This window comes from Callithrix jacchus, chromosome 7 (assembly GCF_049354715.1).
Source record: "Callithrix jacchus isolate 240 chromosome 7, calJac240_pri, whole genome shotgun sequence".
Taxonomy (NCBI): Eukaryota; Metazoa; Chordata; class Mammalia; order Primates; family Cebidae; genus Callithrix; species Callithrix jacchus.
The window spans coordinates 152,557,501-152,570,763 of NC_133508.1; the positions used below are offsets into that span (position 1 = coordinate 152,557,501).

The 13,263-nt window shown below is 41.8% G+C and overlaps 2 protein-coding genes across 6 annotated transcripts in view; both read right to left on the minus strand.

The window, feature by feature from the left end:
- The window catches only part of LOC100414058 (pre-mRNA-splicing factor SPF27), a 13,599-nt gene extending 7,341 nt beyond the window's left edge, over positions 1-6,258 (minus strand). For all 3 annotated transcript variants that reach the window (XR_013520352.1, XM_035252524.3, XM_009001941.5), the window contains exons 1-3: positions 6,114-6,258; positions 5,914-6,006; positions 887-957 (exon numbers count right to left, since the gene is read on the minus strand). Coding sequence is in view for 2 of the 3 variants with exons in the window: in XM_035252524.3 (XP_035108415.1) it covers positions 887-957; positions 5,914-6,006; positions 6,114-6,206 (257 nt within the window). In the remaining variant the exon portion in view is untranslated. The remainder of the gene's footprint in view (positions 1-886; positions 958-5,913; positions 6,007-6,113) is intronic.
- A 2,671-nt stretch (positions 6,259-8,929) lies between these two features.
- DENND2C (DENN domain containing 2C) overlaps positions 8,930-13,263 on the minus strand; it is a 78,244-nt gene continuing 73,910 nt past the window's right edge. For 2 of the 3 annotated variants that reach the window (XM_009001942.5, XM_035252525.3), the window contains 3 exons: positions 12,515-12,754; positions 12,182-12,268; positions 8,930-10,309 (listed from right to left, as the gene is read on the minus strand). In XM_009001942.5, the coding sequence (XP_009000190.2) occupies positions 10,278-10,309; positions 12,182-12,268; positions 12,515-12,754 (359 nt within the window). In that variant the 3' untranslated portion in view covers positions 8,930-10,277. The remainder of the gene's footprint in view (positions 10,310-12,181; positions 12,269-12,514; positions 12,755-13,263) is intronic. The other variant, XM_003733537.6, reaches the window with a different exon arrangement.

Genomic DNA, 13,263 nt, shown 5'->3' on the forward strand with positions numbered 1-13,263 from the left:
AAAAACAAAATAAAATAAACTCATGTATACTGCCAAGCCTTTACATCTCCTCCCAATAGAATGTCCCATAAGTATAACAACTACAGAAGGCTGAGAATGTCAACCTTATAAGAAACTAATATATCCTAACAATCAATTTACAAATATGATTTAGCACCATTATGTTCACTTAAATGTGAACTGGTTAAATAAGCAACATTACATTCCCATAAAAGACGGTTACATTAGCTATTCACTGATGTTACTGAAGAATATTTAATAATATTAAGATGTCAGTAATATATTAAGGGGAAAAGTAGTAGACAAAAACTTCACTATCATTTTTGTAAAATGCTCACACCCACCCATCCACTAACAAACCCATGCCCTGGTAGAGAAAAAATGGGAAGGGATATGATCCTGTGCTATTCTCTCTTCATACTACCCAGCCCTTTAACACTGCCCCCACCCCATATAATATATATATATAAATTTTTTTTAAAGACTGGATCTCCCTCTGTTCCCCAGGCTCTAGTGCAGTGGCACAATCTCGGCTTGCTGCAAACTCCATCTCCTGGGGGCAAGCAATCTACCTACCTCAGCCTTCCAAGTAGTTGGCTCCATGGGTGCGTGCCACCACCCCCAGCTATGTTTTGCATTTATTTATTTATTTATTTATTTATTTTTGGGTAGAAATGGAGTTTTGCCATGTTGCCCAGACTGGTCTCAAACTCTTGGATTCAAGCAATCCGTCAGTCTCGGCCCTCCAAAGTGCTGGGATTACAGGTGTGAGCCGCCATGCCCGGTCAACACTGCCAATATTAGCCAGCAAATACATCTTCACAAATCTCAGCTCATTAGTGAGTTACAACGAGCTAAATTTTAATTTCCATTTTAATATTCTTACCGTTTCATACTGAGCAATTCAATTGGTTGTCGAGCAGCCAGTCTTTCAAATTCATTTCTCATTATGTCAGTCTGATGTGTAAATCAGAGAAAGATTTTTAAGATCATGTTGACCATTGAAACTAACAATCACCAAAGAACAGATTTAAGCTACTTAAATATTTATTCTTTATACTACCCATTATAATCAATCGTTTACCTTCCCCTAATTCTTCTCTGGGTTAAATGCTGTCTAGAATCTGGAACGAACACACACACACACGAACACACACACACGCACGCTTCATATTCAGCTTAGGCAGGAAAAGTGGCATGTATTAAGGAGCACACAGAGAAAAGGATTAATCCTAAACCAGTGGCTCTCAATTCCAGCAGCATATCAGAAGCAGTTGGACAGTGCTATGGTTTGAATGTTCATCCCCTCTGAAACTCATGTGGAAACTTAATCCCCAATATAATAGTATTAAGAAGTGGGGCCTTGGCCGGGCATGGTGGCTCACGCCTATAATCCCAGCACTTTGGGAGGCCGAGGCAGGTGGATCACGAGGTCAAGAGATCGAGAACATCCTGGTCAACAAGGTGAAACCCTGTCTCTACTAAAAATACAAAAATTAGCTGGGCATGGTGGTGCGCGCCTGTAGTCCCAGCTACTAGGGAGGCTGAGGCAGGAGAATTGCTTGAACCCAGGAGGCAGAGGTTGCGGTGAGCCGAGATCGTACCATTGCACTCCAGTCTGGGTAACAACAGCGAAACTCCATCTCAAAAAAAAAAAAAAAAAAAAAAGAAGTGGAGCCTTTGAGAGGTGATTGGGTCATGAAGGCTCAATCCATGCACGGATTAATGAGTTATCCCTAGAGTGGGTCTGTTATAAAAGCCAGCTTGTCTTTTGTGTAGCACACCTTGCCATGTAATGCCCTGTGCTGCTTCAGGACTGTACACCAAGTCCACATCAACAAGAAGGCCCTCACCAGATGCAGCCAGTGAACCTTAGACTTTCCAGGCTCCAGAAATTTAAGAAATAAATTTATTTTCTTTATATTCACTATCTTCTCTAGCAATTTTACTATTTGCAAGTAAATGTAGTATAGCTATTCTCCTTTGGCCAACATTTTGGCCAATATCCTATCCCATTTCTGTTCTGCACATTTCCTACCCTGAGTATAAATGACTGCTTAAAATATTCATTTATAGTAATACTTTGGTTATTCTATGTAATTTTAATTTTCTGAGGGCTTCAACTATCTTAACAATTAGACTAGGGAATAAGTTTCAAAGGCCTTACAGAAGCCTGCATTAATGTTTAAAAGTTTTGTATTAAGTATTTCTTTCTAGAGAAAGCATTTTACCGGGGCTACTGCTAAATTACACACAATCTTAAGAAAATGTAGTTATCCAGTTTTGTGCAAAAAAACCAGGGCATTCTAGCTAGAAAATTCTGCAGTGACAGACAAGGAGTAACAGGTAATAATTAGATAAGAGGCAGTATAAAAATGCGGTATAAGTAGTCTTGAGCCATGCGGCAAAAGAGGAACACTTAGATCTAACTCACATGGTCAGTAACTGATAGATCTGGAATTTTAGCTCAACTCTCTCCAAAGACTAAGCCAGTGTTCAGGGAGCTAAGTCATATAAAAAAAAAAGTCCCTGCTCATGGAGGGACTCATCTCAGCTTTGAGAGGTCTTCCTCAACCACCCAACCTAGAGTCACCCAGTCAGTTTATCACTATCATTCTCTGTGCAGCATTTATCAACAATCTGATATTTTCTGATCTATTTATTGTCTGTCTCAACACTCTAGGTTGTAAGTAAGGTTCATTAGTATGGACCCTGCCTATCCTGTTCTCCAATACCCAGCATGGAACAGACCTTTGTAAATAGTTGTTAAATGATTTAATGAAACAGTAGTTTCAGAGGTAGTTTGAGGAACGTTAAGGTCTTGGTCAATTAGCCTCTCTAAGCTACAGTTTTCCCAGCTAAAAAATGGGGATAGCAGGCCAGGCGCAGTGGCTCACACCTGTAATACTAGCACTTTGGGAGGCCCAGGCGGGCGGATCACAAGGTCAGGAGTTCGTTTGAGACCAGGCTGGCAATATGGTAAAACCCATCTTTACTAAAAATACAAAAATAGGCTGGACGTGGTGGCAGGCGCCTGTAGTCCCAGCTACTCAGGAGGCTAAAGCAGGAGAATCGCTTGAACCCAGGAGGCGGAGGTTGCAGTGAACTGAGACTGCGCCACTGCATTCCAGCCTGGGTGACAGAGTGAGACTCCATCTCAAAAAAAAAAAAAAAAAAATGGGGATAGCAAACATTGTTATACAGTGTATAGTGATGTTTCGTGCGCCAAGACAGACAGTGAGCCCAGTATACATCAGCAACTGTTGCTAAGAAACGATGCTGGGCACGGTGGTGGCTCACACCTGTAATCCCAGCACTTTGGGAGGCTGAGGCGGGTGAATCACTTGAGGTTAGGAGTTTGAGACCAGCCTGGCCACAATGGTGAAACCCCTTCTCTACTAAAAATACAAAAATTAGTTGGGCATGGTAGTGCATGCCTGTAATCCCGGCTACTTAGGAGGCTGAGGCGAGAGAATCACTTGGACCTGGGTGGGGGAGGTTGCAGTGAGCCTAGGAGCTGCACTCCAGTCTGGGCGACAGAGCAACACTTTGTCTAAAAAAAAAGAAAGGATTAATAGTAAACCAGTAACCAGTAAACTAATTACAGAAGAATCACTCAAACCCAGTTTACTAATTATTTAATACAAAGGTATTTAAGAGAGAGGGAAAAAAACTGGCCAAAGTACTTCAAAAAGTCTGATTGAATGCAATTATTTGAAACCTTCAGAAATTAGTCCAGTAAGGAAGCATTATTGCACTTAGTTCTTAATGTGGTTAACATCCAGATTTGGGTAACAATATACAGAAAAAGCACAGGAAATATGTTCATAGGAACATGTGTCTTCTACTTAAAACCAACCAAGGCTGGGCATGGTGGCTCACACCTGTATCCCAACACTCTGGGAGGTTGAGGCAGGCAGATCACTTGAGGCAAGGAGTTTGAGACCAGCCTGGCCAACATGCTGAAACCCTGCCTCTACTAAACATACAAAAATTAGCCAGGTGTGGTGGCAGGCACCTGTAATCCCAGCTACTCGGGAGGCTGAGGCAAGAGAATCACCTGAGCTGGGGAGGTTGAGGTTGCAGTGAGCCGAGATGGCACCACTGCACTCCAGCCTGGGTGACAGAGCGAGACTACATTTCAAACAACAGCAGCAAAAACAAACTTACAATTTTTTCATGTTACTTTAATGTTAATATTGTCTTTTTATATTTTCTTTGAGACAGGGTCTTGTTCTGTCGCCAGGCTGGAGTGCAATGGCATGACTGTGGCTCGCTGTGGCAGCCTATAACTCAAGCAATCCTCCCACCTCAAGCAGTTCTCCCCCTACCTCAGACTCCCGAGCAGCTGGGACTACAGGTGCATGCTATCATGCCTGGCTAATGTTTTAATTTTTCTTTTGTAGAGACGGGGTCTCACTATGTTCCCCAGGCTGGTCTCAAGTGATCCTCACACCTCAGCCTCCTAAAGTGCTGGGATTACAGGTGTGAGCCACCACACCCAGCTAAATACTGCCTTTTAATATCATTACCCTTTAACAAATACATAGGAGTAATGGGGAAGAAAACCTCCAAGCTATACATATTGAAATACTTGAATCCAGTAATTTAGAAATAATATCTTACATTTCATTTAGCTAATTAGAACCTAACTAGAATCTTGGGTGTACTTCAAGGTTATACATTTAAAATAGTTTCTACTCACTGTGTGGAGAGAACAGCATCTGACGCCCTAGGCAAGCATTGGCACTCCTTTCTTTTCTTTCTTTCTCTCTCTCTTTCTTTTTAATTTTGAGATGGTGTTTCACTCATGTTGCCCAGGCTGGAGTATAATGACGCAATCTTGGCTCACTGCAACCTCCGCCTCCCGGGTTCAAGCGATTCTCCTGCCTCAGCCTCCCGAGTAGCTGGGATTACCGGAATGTGCCACTGCGCCGACTAATTTTTTGTATTTTTAGTAGAGATGTGGGTTTCTCCATGTTGGTCAGGCTGGTCTCAAAACTCCCCACCTCAGGTGATCGGCCTGCCTTGGCCTCCAGAAGTGCTGGGATTACAGGCATGAACCACTGTGCCCGGCCTGGCACTCCTTTCACTAATCCTCTTGGTCCTTATACATACATAACTCCACTACAGGTCCTTTACATATTATTACACATTTATACATACTACTGTAAACTTTTTGTTTTATATATCTAGCTTCTCATTGTATTGTATTTTTCTGTATTCAGAAGCCCTATCTTTTGTGGAGAGAACTTTTGTCTTAAAACAAAATATATTTTTTAAAAAAGTATCTTTTATTCTATGATCTCAGAATCTAGAATGGCACCTACCACTTAAAAAGTATTCATGTCAGTGAAAATTTTTGCCTCCATTAATCAGAAATGTATTTAAAAAAACACTGGATAGATTATGGAACAAAGGAGAAGGCTGAGAAAAAAGTAGTATACACTTGAATATGGTTTGTCCTTTCAGTCACATCACATACATTTGGCAAATATCTAGACTTTAAGAGGCCAATCTCCAGTGGTTCCAAAGAGCTTAGTAATTGTAATTAGGCTTACACATATTAAAAAACTCTAGATCACTTGCTGTAGAGTGAACCTTGACAGGAGAGCGTCCCTTTGAGAATTTACGCATGGGCCCTATCTCAACTGTAGCCACAAATTTTTGCATTGAGTGAGTTCGTGGAGCCCCAGAAAGTCTTCCTATGGATCTTAAAATAAGAACCCTGGAGAAGACTTATCTATCTAGTTGTTTTTAAAAGACTGATACCTACATAATAAGTAAATAGTAGCTATGCAAGCAATAGTTAAAACTGGAATTTAAAAATCACTTTTATCTAGCTAAAGCTCTCAATCCAAAATAAAGGTTCACAGGAATCCTCGTTCATACTTGGGCTCAAGACATACTTACTTCAAAGGCAGAGTAATCCGGGGCTGTCAGGTAGCTCAGGTAGTTCTTAGTAGGTCGGTATCTGCGCGTTTCCTCCTCGACCAGTGCTGCAGCCTAAAAACGAGAATCGGGGCCAGGGTAGAAGCGGCAAATTCTAACTTGTTTCTTTCGGTACCCAGCCAGAGAGCAGTGAGTCGACTACACAGACATCCCGCACTCACCGCTTCCCGCACACCAGGAGCTTCATAACCTTGATCAAAATACGGCAGCGCATCCACCACAACTTCTCCAGCCACCAAACCCGTGCCCGCCATTCTGGAACCCTCAGATCTGGCTGCGTTTTCTTCGCCTGGCGTACTCAGTTCTATTTAATTACGCCGGCGCCTGTCGCTGATGTCATCACGTCTCCTGCGTATTGACGCGAGCGCATGCTCAGTTGCTAATTTTGAAGGCGCGTCCGCCGGGTATCTAGAAATTGCAGAACTGGTTTGTTTTGGGCGGACATGACATCACGTCTTGGCTTCTTGGCGTCAGCGGAAGGCCTCAATTTCCTGTCCTCTACTTGCCGCATCTTTTTGCCTGCGAGTGGCGGCCATCTGAAGTTGGGGCTTTTCGTTTCCTCCAAAACATTGATATCTGGAAGGGGAGCCCCTTAACATTTTGGAGGGAACTGGCTGCAGGATTTGGCGGAGAGATAAACTGGTTTCCACCTCTGCTTACTCCCACCTTCTCCCCTTAATTTTCTCTTCCTCTGTGCTGGACTTCTTTTTTTTTTTATTATTATTATATACACAGGGTGTATTTTTTATTTTATACACAGGGTATGGTTTTGCTGCCCAGGTTTGGAGTGCAGTGGTGCGATCACAACTCACTGCAGCCTCAAACCCCGCTCTCCGCCCCGCCCCTCCCCGACTTCAGCCTCAGGAGTAGCAGGGCATAGAGGCACAAACAACCACGCCTGGCTAATTTTTAAATTTTTTTGTAGAGATGAGTTTTCCTATGTTGCCAAGGCTGACCTCAAACTGTCCTCTCCCTTAGGCCTCCCAAAATGTGGGGAATACAGGTGTGAGCCAGTGCTCCCGGCGTTGATCCTCTTTTACTTCCTTGTTGTACCCCAACTATCCTTACCCCTTGTGCCCTGAAAACCTCTGCATTGGATAAGTACAGTTCCTAAAGAGACTCTAGAACTGGGCGCCAGTCTCCAATTAAAATTGTGAAGCTTTATGGTCTGTGTATCAAAAGGAACCTCAGTAGCTCCCAAGAGCGAAAGTGATAACTGGCCATAGCACCCAACTTAAAAATCCTGTAATTTTGCCTTTAGGACTTAACGGTAATAGAATGGCACTCCTCATTGCCTCCTAACCACTCAAGCTGCTGCCCATGCACCTTCTCTGCTGCATGGCTCCTGGACTAAGCAGCCTCCCTTTGATTAAGCAGGTAAAGACCAAATAAGGTTGTCAGACTATACCATGCCCATTGTGCAGTCTACACCCAGGCTTTGTCTGCCAAGAGCCTAGAAATGTTGACCACAGTTATTAAGCCTGGTCAGTGTAAGACTAATTCTGATTACGTAAGTACCATTAGGTAAATGTGCTAGCTATAGATTTAAGTGACATAAAAGATCTTTACATCTTAAGAATGCTCCAAGAGATCTGTGGGATTTTTATGTATTTATTCATTAAAAGATCTGTAAACAACATTTTATACAAATCTTGAGCAATTCTTTTACAAAAATATCCAGAACTCGTAACACTTTACAGAAACAAAACACAACAGACCTAGGGAAATGAAGCAGCTTCAGGCTGCGGGGATAAAGACTCCCATTCCTGAAGTAAGGGTCTCCTCCCAGAGGGATAGCCAGGATCCACCACAGTAAACCCTTCTACTCCCATTTTATAAACATCCAATTATTAACTGTTCCCTCTGGGTTGGAGTGTAAGAAGAGACCAAATGGAGAGATGTCTAATAGAAGTCCCACTGGGGGTAAGCTGCTTAACTAACATTAAAAAGAAGACATAGGCTCAGTTCTATTCCCTGGGCCCTCATCTGCAGGAATTATATTATACGGCACCAGTCTTAAATGGTGTTCTGCTTCAGATTCATGCAGACCTGAATGAGTTGTAATGACAATACTGTACAAGTCAATAAACTGTATCACAATACAACTTACACGATTCTGTAAGGTTGAAGAAATACTTTCTGTGCCAGTTAAAACCATCAGCAGAAACTGAAGAAAACAAACTGACATTTGCTATACCATTAATCAATGAAAAATGCACCATCTGAACTTGAATTTGCCCATGAGTTAAAACACACACACACACACACACACACACACACACACACACACACACCAGTGCACCATCACTGAAAAATTTCTCTTTCTAATCACTACTATTACTACTTTAGATATTAAAGGTCTAGATGACTAAGTGGTATGTGTTCAAGAAATGTTCTTATTTTGAGAAAAATAGAGCAAAAATTTCAACATTTCTAGGGAATAAAAACAGTCTCATCTAGGCACCTATAAAGTCCCTTATTCTCAGAGCTGAAAAGTGGCTGTGGTACACTTAATAGAAAATTTTTATTAATAAAATAAATAGCTATATAATCCTACTGAGGGCCAGGTATGGTGGCTCATACCTGTAATCCTAGCACTTTGGGAGGCCAAGGCGGGCGGATCATGAGGTCAGGCGTTTGAGACCAGCCTGGCCAACATGGTGAAACCCCATCTCTAATAAAAATACGAAAATTAGCTGGACGTGGTGGCAGGCACCTGTAATTCCAGCTACTCAGGAGGCTGAGGGAGGAGAATCGCTTGAACCCTTGAGGTAGAGGTTACAGTGAGCCAAGATCACACCATTGCACTCCAGCTTGGGTGACTGGGTGAGGCTCCATCTCAAAAAAAAAAAAAGAAAAAAAATCCTACTGTGATCAAATTTCCATCTGCAGGACTAACCAACTTTCTCTGTCCATAAAAGTCCTGGCTTCAATTCTGTGTTGTATAACTTCAGGCAACTTATTTAACTTCTTTGAATTTGTTTCTTTTTTCTTTCTTTCTTTCTTTCTTTTTTTTTTTTGAGATAGAGTCTCACTCTGTTACCCAGGCTGGAGTGCAGTGGTACAATCTTGGCTCACTGTAGCCTCTGCCTCCCAGGCTTAAGTGATCTCATGCCTCAGCCTCCTGAACAGCCGGGATTCTAGGCACCCACCACCACACCCAGCTAATTTTTTTTTGTATTTTTAGTAGAGGCGAGATTTCACCATGTTGGCCAGGCTGGTCTCAAACTCCTGAGCTCAACTGATCCACCTGCCTTGGCCTCCCAAAGTGCTGAGATTACAGGCATGAGCCATTGCATCCAGCCTCAGTTTCTTTATTGGTAAAATGGAGATGCAAATATCTATCTCATAAGGTTGATTTAAGGATTGATTGAGATGCTATGCATACATATACCACAGTGCATGGTACATGATGGACACTAAAAAATAAAGGTGGCTCCCATGCCCTTGAAAGGACATTTTCATATTAGCTATAATTCCACAAAGTTTAAATTTATTTACTTACTTAAAAAATGTTTTTGTAGAGATGGGATCTTGCTATGTTGCCCAGGCTGGTCTCAAACTCTTGGCCTCAAACTCCTGCCTTAGCTTCCCAAAGTGGTGGAGATTACAGGTGTGAGCCACTGCATCTAGCCTCCGCAAAGTTTATTGTTGACGCGAGGGACAAGCAAACTACTCAAGTGCCCCACAATTTGGAAGAGGAGTTGCAAGATGTCTAATTTATAAGGTACTTAATAACAGTACCATGTAATATTACAAGTAAGGCTTCCTCCTAAGTGAGATTCCCGTAGATATAATATAAGGTAAAACAATGAAGATATGTGATGAGTCTATTCCTCAGCCTAGGTCAAACAGCCCACGGATTTAAAGCTGCCAGGACATTTCAGTGATGAGAATTATGTGTATAGACTAGTGTTCTTCATTTCCATCGTGTCTCTACTACTTTAAATTCAGCATTTCTCTCATTATACTCATCTTTGAGCTATTTTTTAAAATGTAACACTAACAAGGCTTTTCCTTATAAAAGAAAACTACCTTCATAGAAGAAGCACAAAACAGAGAATGAGCCCAAGAATCACACAGAAAAGGCTGCTATTAGAAAAAATTGGAGACAGAGTAGAGGGCATTGATTCCAGACCACTCCCAACAATTCTCCAGTGATTACTACAGCAGCAACAGGAGAACCCTCCCGTGAGAGCCTGATTCGCTTTTTAACCTTCTCAAATTTCAAGGAGTTTGTACAATACTTCGAGGGATCCTGACTTGGAAAAATATTTTCTTTGGCACTTTCTGTTCTATATTCAGAACGAAGACAATCAGATATTTCATTTCTTCTGCAGAAATTTCATTTTACTTCCTAAAGGGAAAGAAAAGTACAGTGAACTCCCAATTCATTTATTGTACATTATTTGAGGTAAGGGATTAACAACTCAGTCATTCAGAACATCTCAAGAATTAAGCTGATACCTCAAACTTGGCTGATGTGTTTAACCACCAAAACCAAAACCAAAATGAACCCCAAACCTCATGTGTCTAATTAATTGCAGAGGGAGAAAATAACTCAGACATCATGTAATCCAGTGGTTTTCAACCTTGACTATAGGTTAAAATCACCTGGCTTGCTCTCCAGAGATTTCCTGGAGCCCACGGGAAAATTTTTTAAAAGTTCTCTGGAGATTATAAAATGTAGTCAGAGTTGGAAACCTCTGATCTAATCTAACCCCATAGTATAAAGATGAAAGAACAGCCTAAGGCCTAATTTGTTTGTGGTCTGTCAGCTAGTGAAGGACAGGGCCTAATTAGGGGGCACATATTTCAAAGACAAATATAAATATCATAGAGGTTCTTCATTATTTTAGGCTAGCCACACCATTGTTCTCTTATATCATACTAAATAGTTATTACTGAAAAATCATAAATGTGTTTCTGTATGAAGTACAAAATTAGAGACTTGCAAGAAATCCTCTTTTGCCTCAGAAGTCCCTCTAAACCAGCTGTTTCTAATCTGGAGTCCCAAGGATAGGCTTCATGGGGTACATGAGTAGCCTAAAATTATATGCAAAATTTATTTACATGCTGTAAATACATTTTTCTGGGAAGAAGGACCACAGTTTTTATAAGATTCTCCAAGGAATATGACCTAGAGAAGATTAATAGTCATGATATGCAAGCTTGTATCACGAAAGATAGTTCAGGGAGGTTCATCTCTGGGAAATGGACCCACATATCATTCTGATGAGGGATCCCAAACTTTGAGAAAAATGCTTCTTTTTCGCCAAAACACTTTGGAAATTAGCATCATGGTTTCTGTCAGCCTATTTAAGGCTATATTGCTGATCTGATTATAAAGTTTTGTGATGTGGCCCACTTACTGCAAAGCTTTTTCAGACACGTTTATTTTTATTTATTTATAGAGACAAGAATCTCACTCTGTTGTCTGGGCTAGAGTGGAGTAGCATGATCCTCTTACTGCAGGCTCCAATTCCCGTGTTCCAGCGATTCCCCTCAGGCCTCAGCCTCCCAAGTAGCTAGAACTACAGCATGTGCCACCATGCCCAGCTAATTGTTTTTTTTTTTTGATATGGAGTTTTGCTCTTGTCACCCTGGCTGGAGTGCAATGGTGCTATCTCTGCTCACTGCAACCTCCGTCTCCCAGGTTGAAATGATTCTCCTGCCTCAGCCTCCCCAAGTAGCTGGGATTACAGGCGCCTGTCACCATGCCCAGCTAATTTCTGTATTTTTTTTTTTTTTTTTTTGAGACGGAGTTTCGCTCTTGTTACCCAGGCTGGAGTGCAATGGTGCCATCTCGGCTCACCGCAACCTCCGCCTCCTGGATTCAGGCAATTCTCCTGCCTCAGCCTCCTGAATAGCTGGGATTACAGGCGTGCGCCACCATGCCCAGCTAATTTTTTGTATTTTTAGTAGAGACGGGGTTTCATCATGTTGGTCAGGCTAGCTAGTCTTGAACTCCTAACCTCAGGTGATCAATCTGCCTTAGCATCCCAAAGTGCTAGAATTAAAGGTGTGAGCCACTGCACCTAGCCATGCCTAACTAATTTAAAAATTTTGTGTATAGATGGGGTCTCACTGTGTTGCCCATGCTGGTCTCAAACTCTTGGCCTCAAGCAAACAGCCTTACTTGGCCTTGCAAAGTGCTGGAATTACAGGCATGAGCCACTTCGCCTGGTCTTCAGCCACATTTATCTAACAGGAAAATACAGCAACTCACCAAGACTCCGCAAAATTCTGTTCACGCCACTGGGCTCAGACTCAGGAATTGTTTCCAAATACTGGATGGCCCGGACCTCAAACAAACCTACAAGGAAAAACTCATGATGGTGAAACTGTCTAACATTCCATACTGGGAATTACACAAAACTCTGTGCTTGTTACCAATATATTATTTTTATGGCTAAAGCAATAATTCAAAATCAACAGTTTTCACAATAAACCACTCAGATTTTGAGCCCTTGAAGTTCCATCATAGTTTTTATTCATAATATAGTAAAATCTTTCAAGGTATTCACTAAATAGACAGGAAGAACTTTATAATGGAACCGACCTTTAACTCCACTTTTCCGAAGCTCTCGGTCCTGGATGAATCCTGCAAACATTTGAGTCTCCATGAAGAGATCTAGGAAGTGGCGTACGCTTCGGGAGGTGTGGGACTTACGGAAGGGTTCCCTTTGGAAAACACGTTCCCCACGCTCAGTGACAGTCATGCTCAAAGAATAATGTCCTACCAACTCCACAAAAAACCTGACAAATGCTTCGGACACCAGAGAGTTGAGTGTCACATCTGCTGCAACATGAGAAAGAAAAAAATCTCCTCAGTTATCTGTGTCTGAAAACACTGGCTCTGGTTATGGGAGTCATGCCTAAGAATTAGGATTAAATTAATTAAATTAATCTATTAAATTAATAGATTAAAGGACTGAGAATAAATCTAGGAGTGCTCATTCTTCACTTTCTTTCTCCATGACCTACAAAATGCTAATTGCTTCTACCGTTACCTTCAGAGTCTTCTCCATCTTGCGTCCTGGCTTGCACATCTGTTGATTTCACTGTAACTGCTCTTTCAAAGGCCACCGGTGAGAGCCAGCCAAATTTAATCTGCTCTTCTATTTTTATCCTCCTTTAAGCTCCATGCTGCCTCATTTCTCTTGTTCCTCACAACTCTGTGCTCTCCTGATTTCCTGATTCCTTTCCTGACTTCATGACAAAGCAGTTGTTTTTCTCTTGCCCTTTCTTTCTCTTCCTGAGTATGGTGCTCAGACACTTCTCTTCAACATTCCTTTCCTTAAAGGGCTA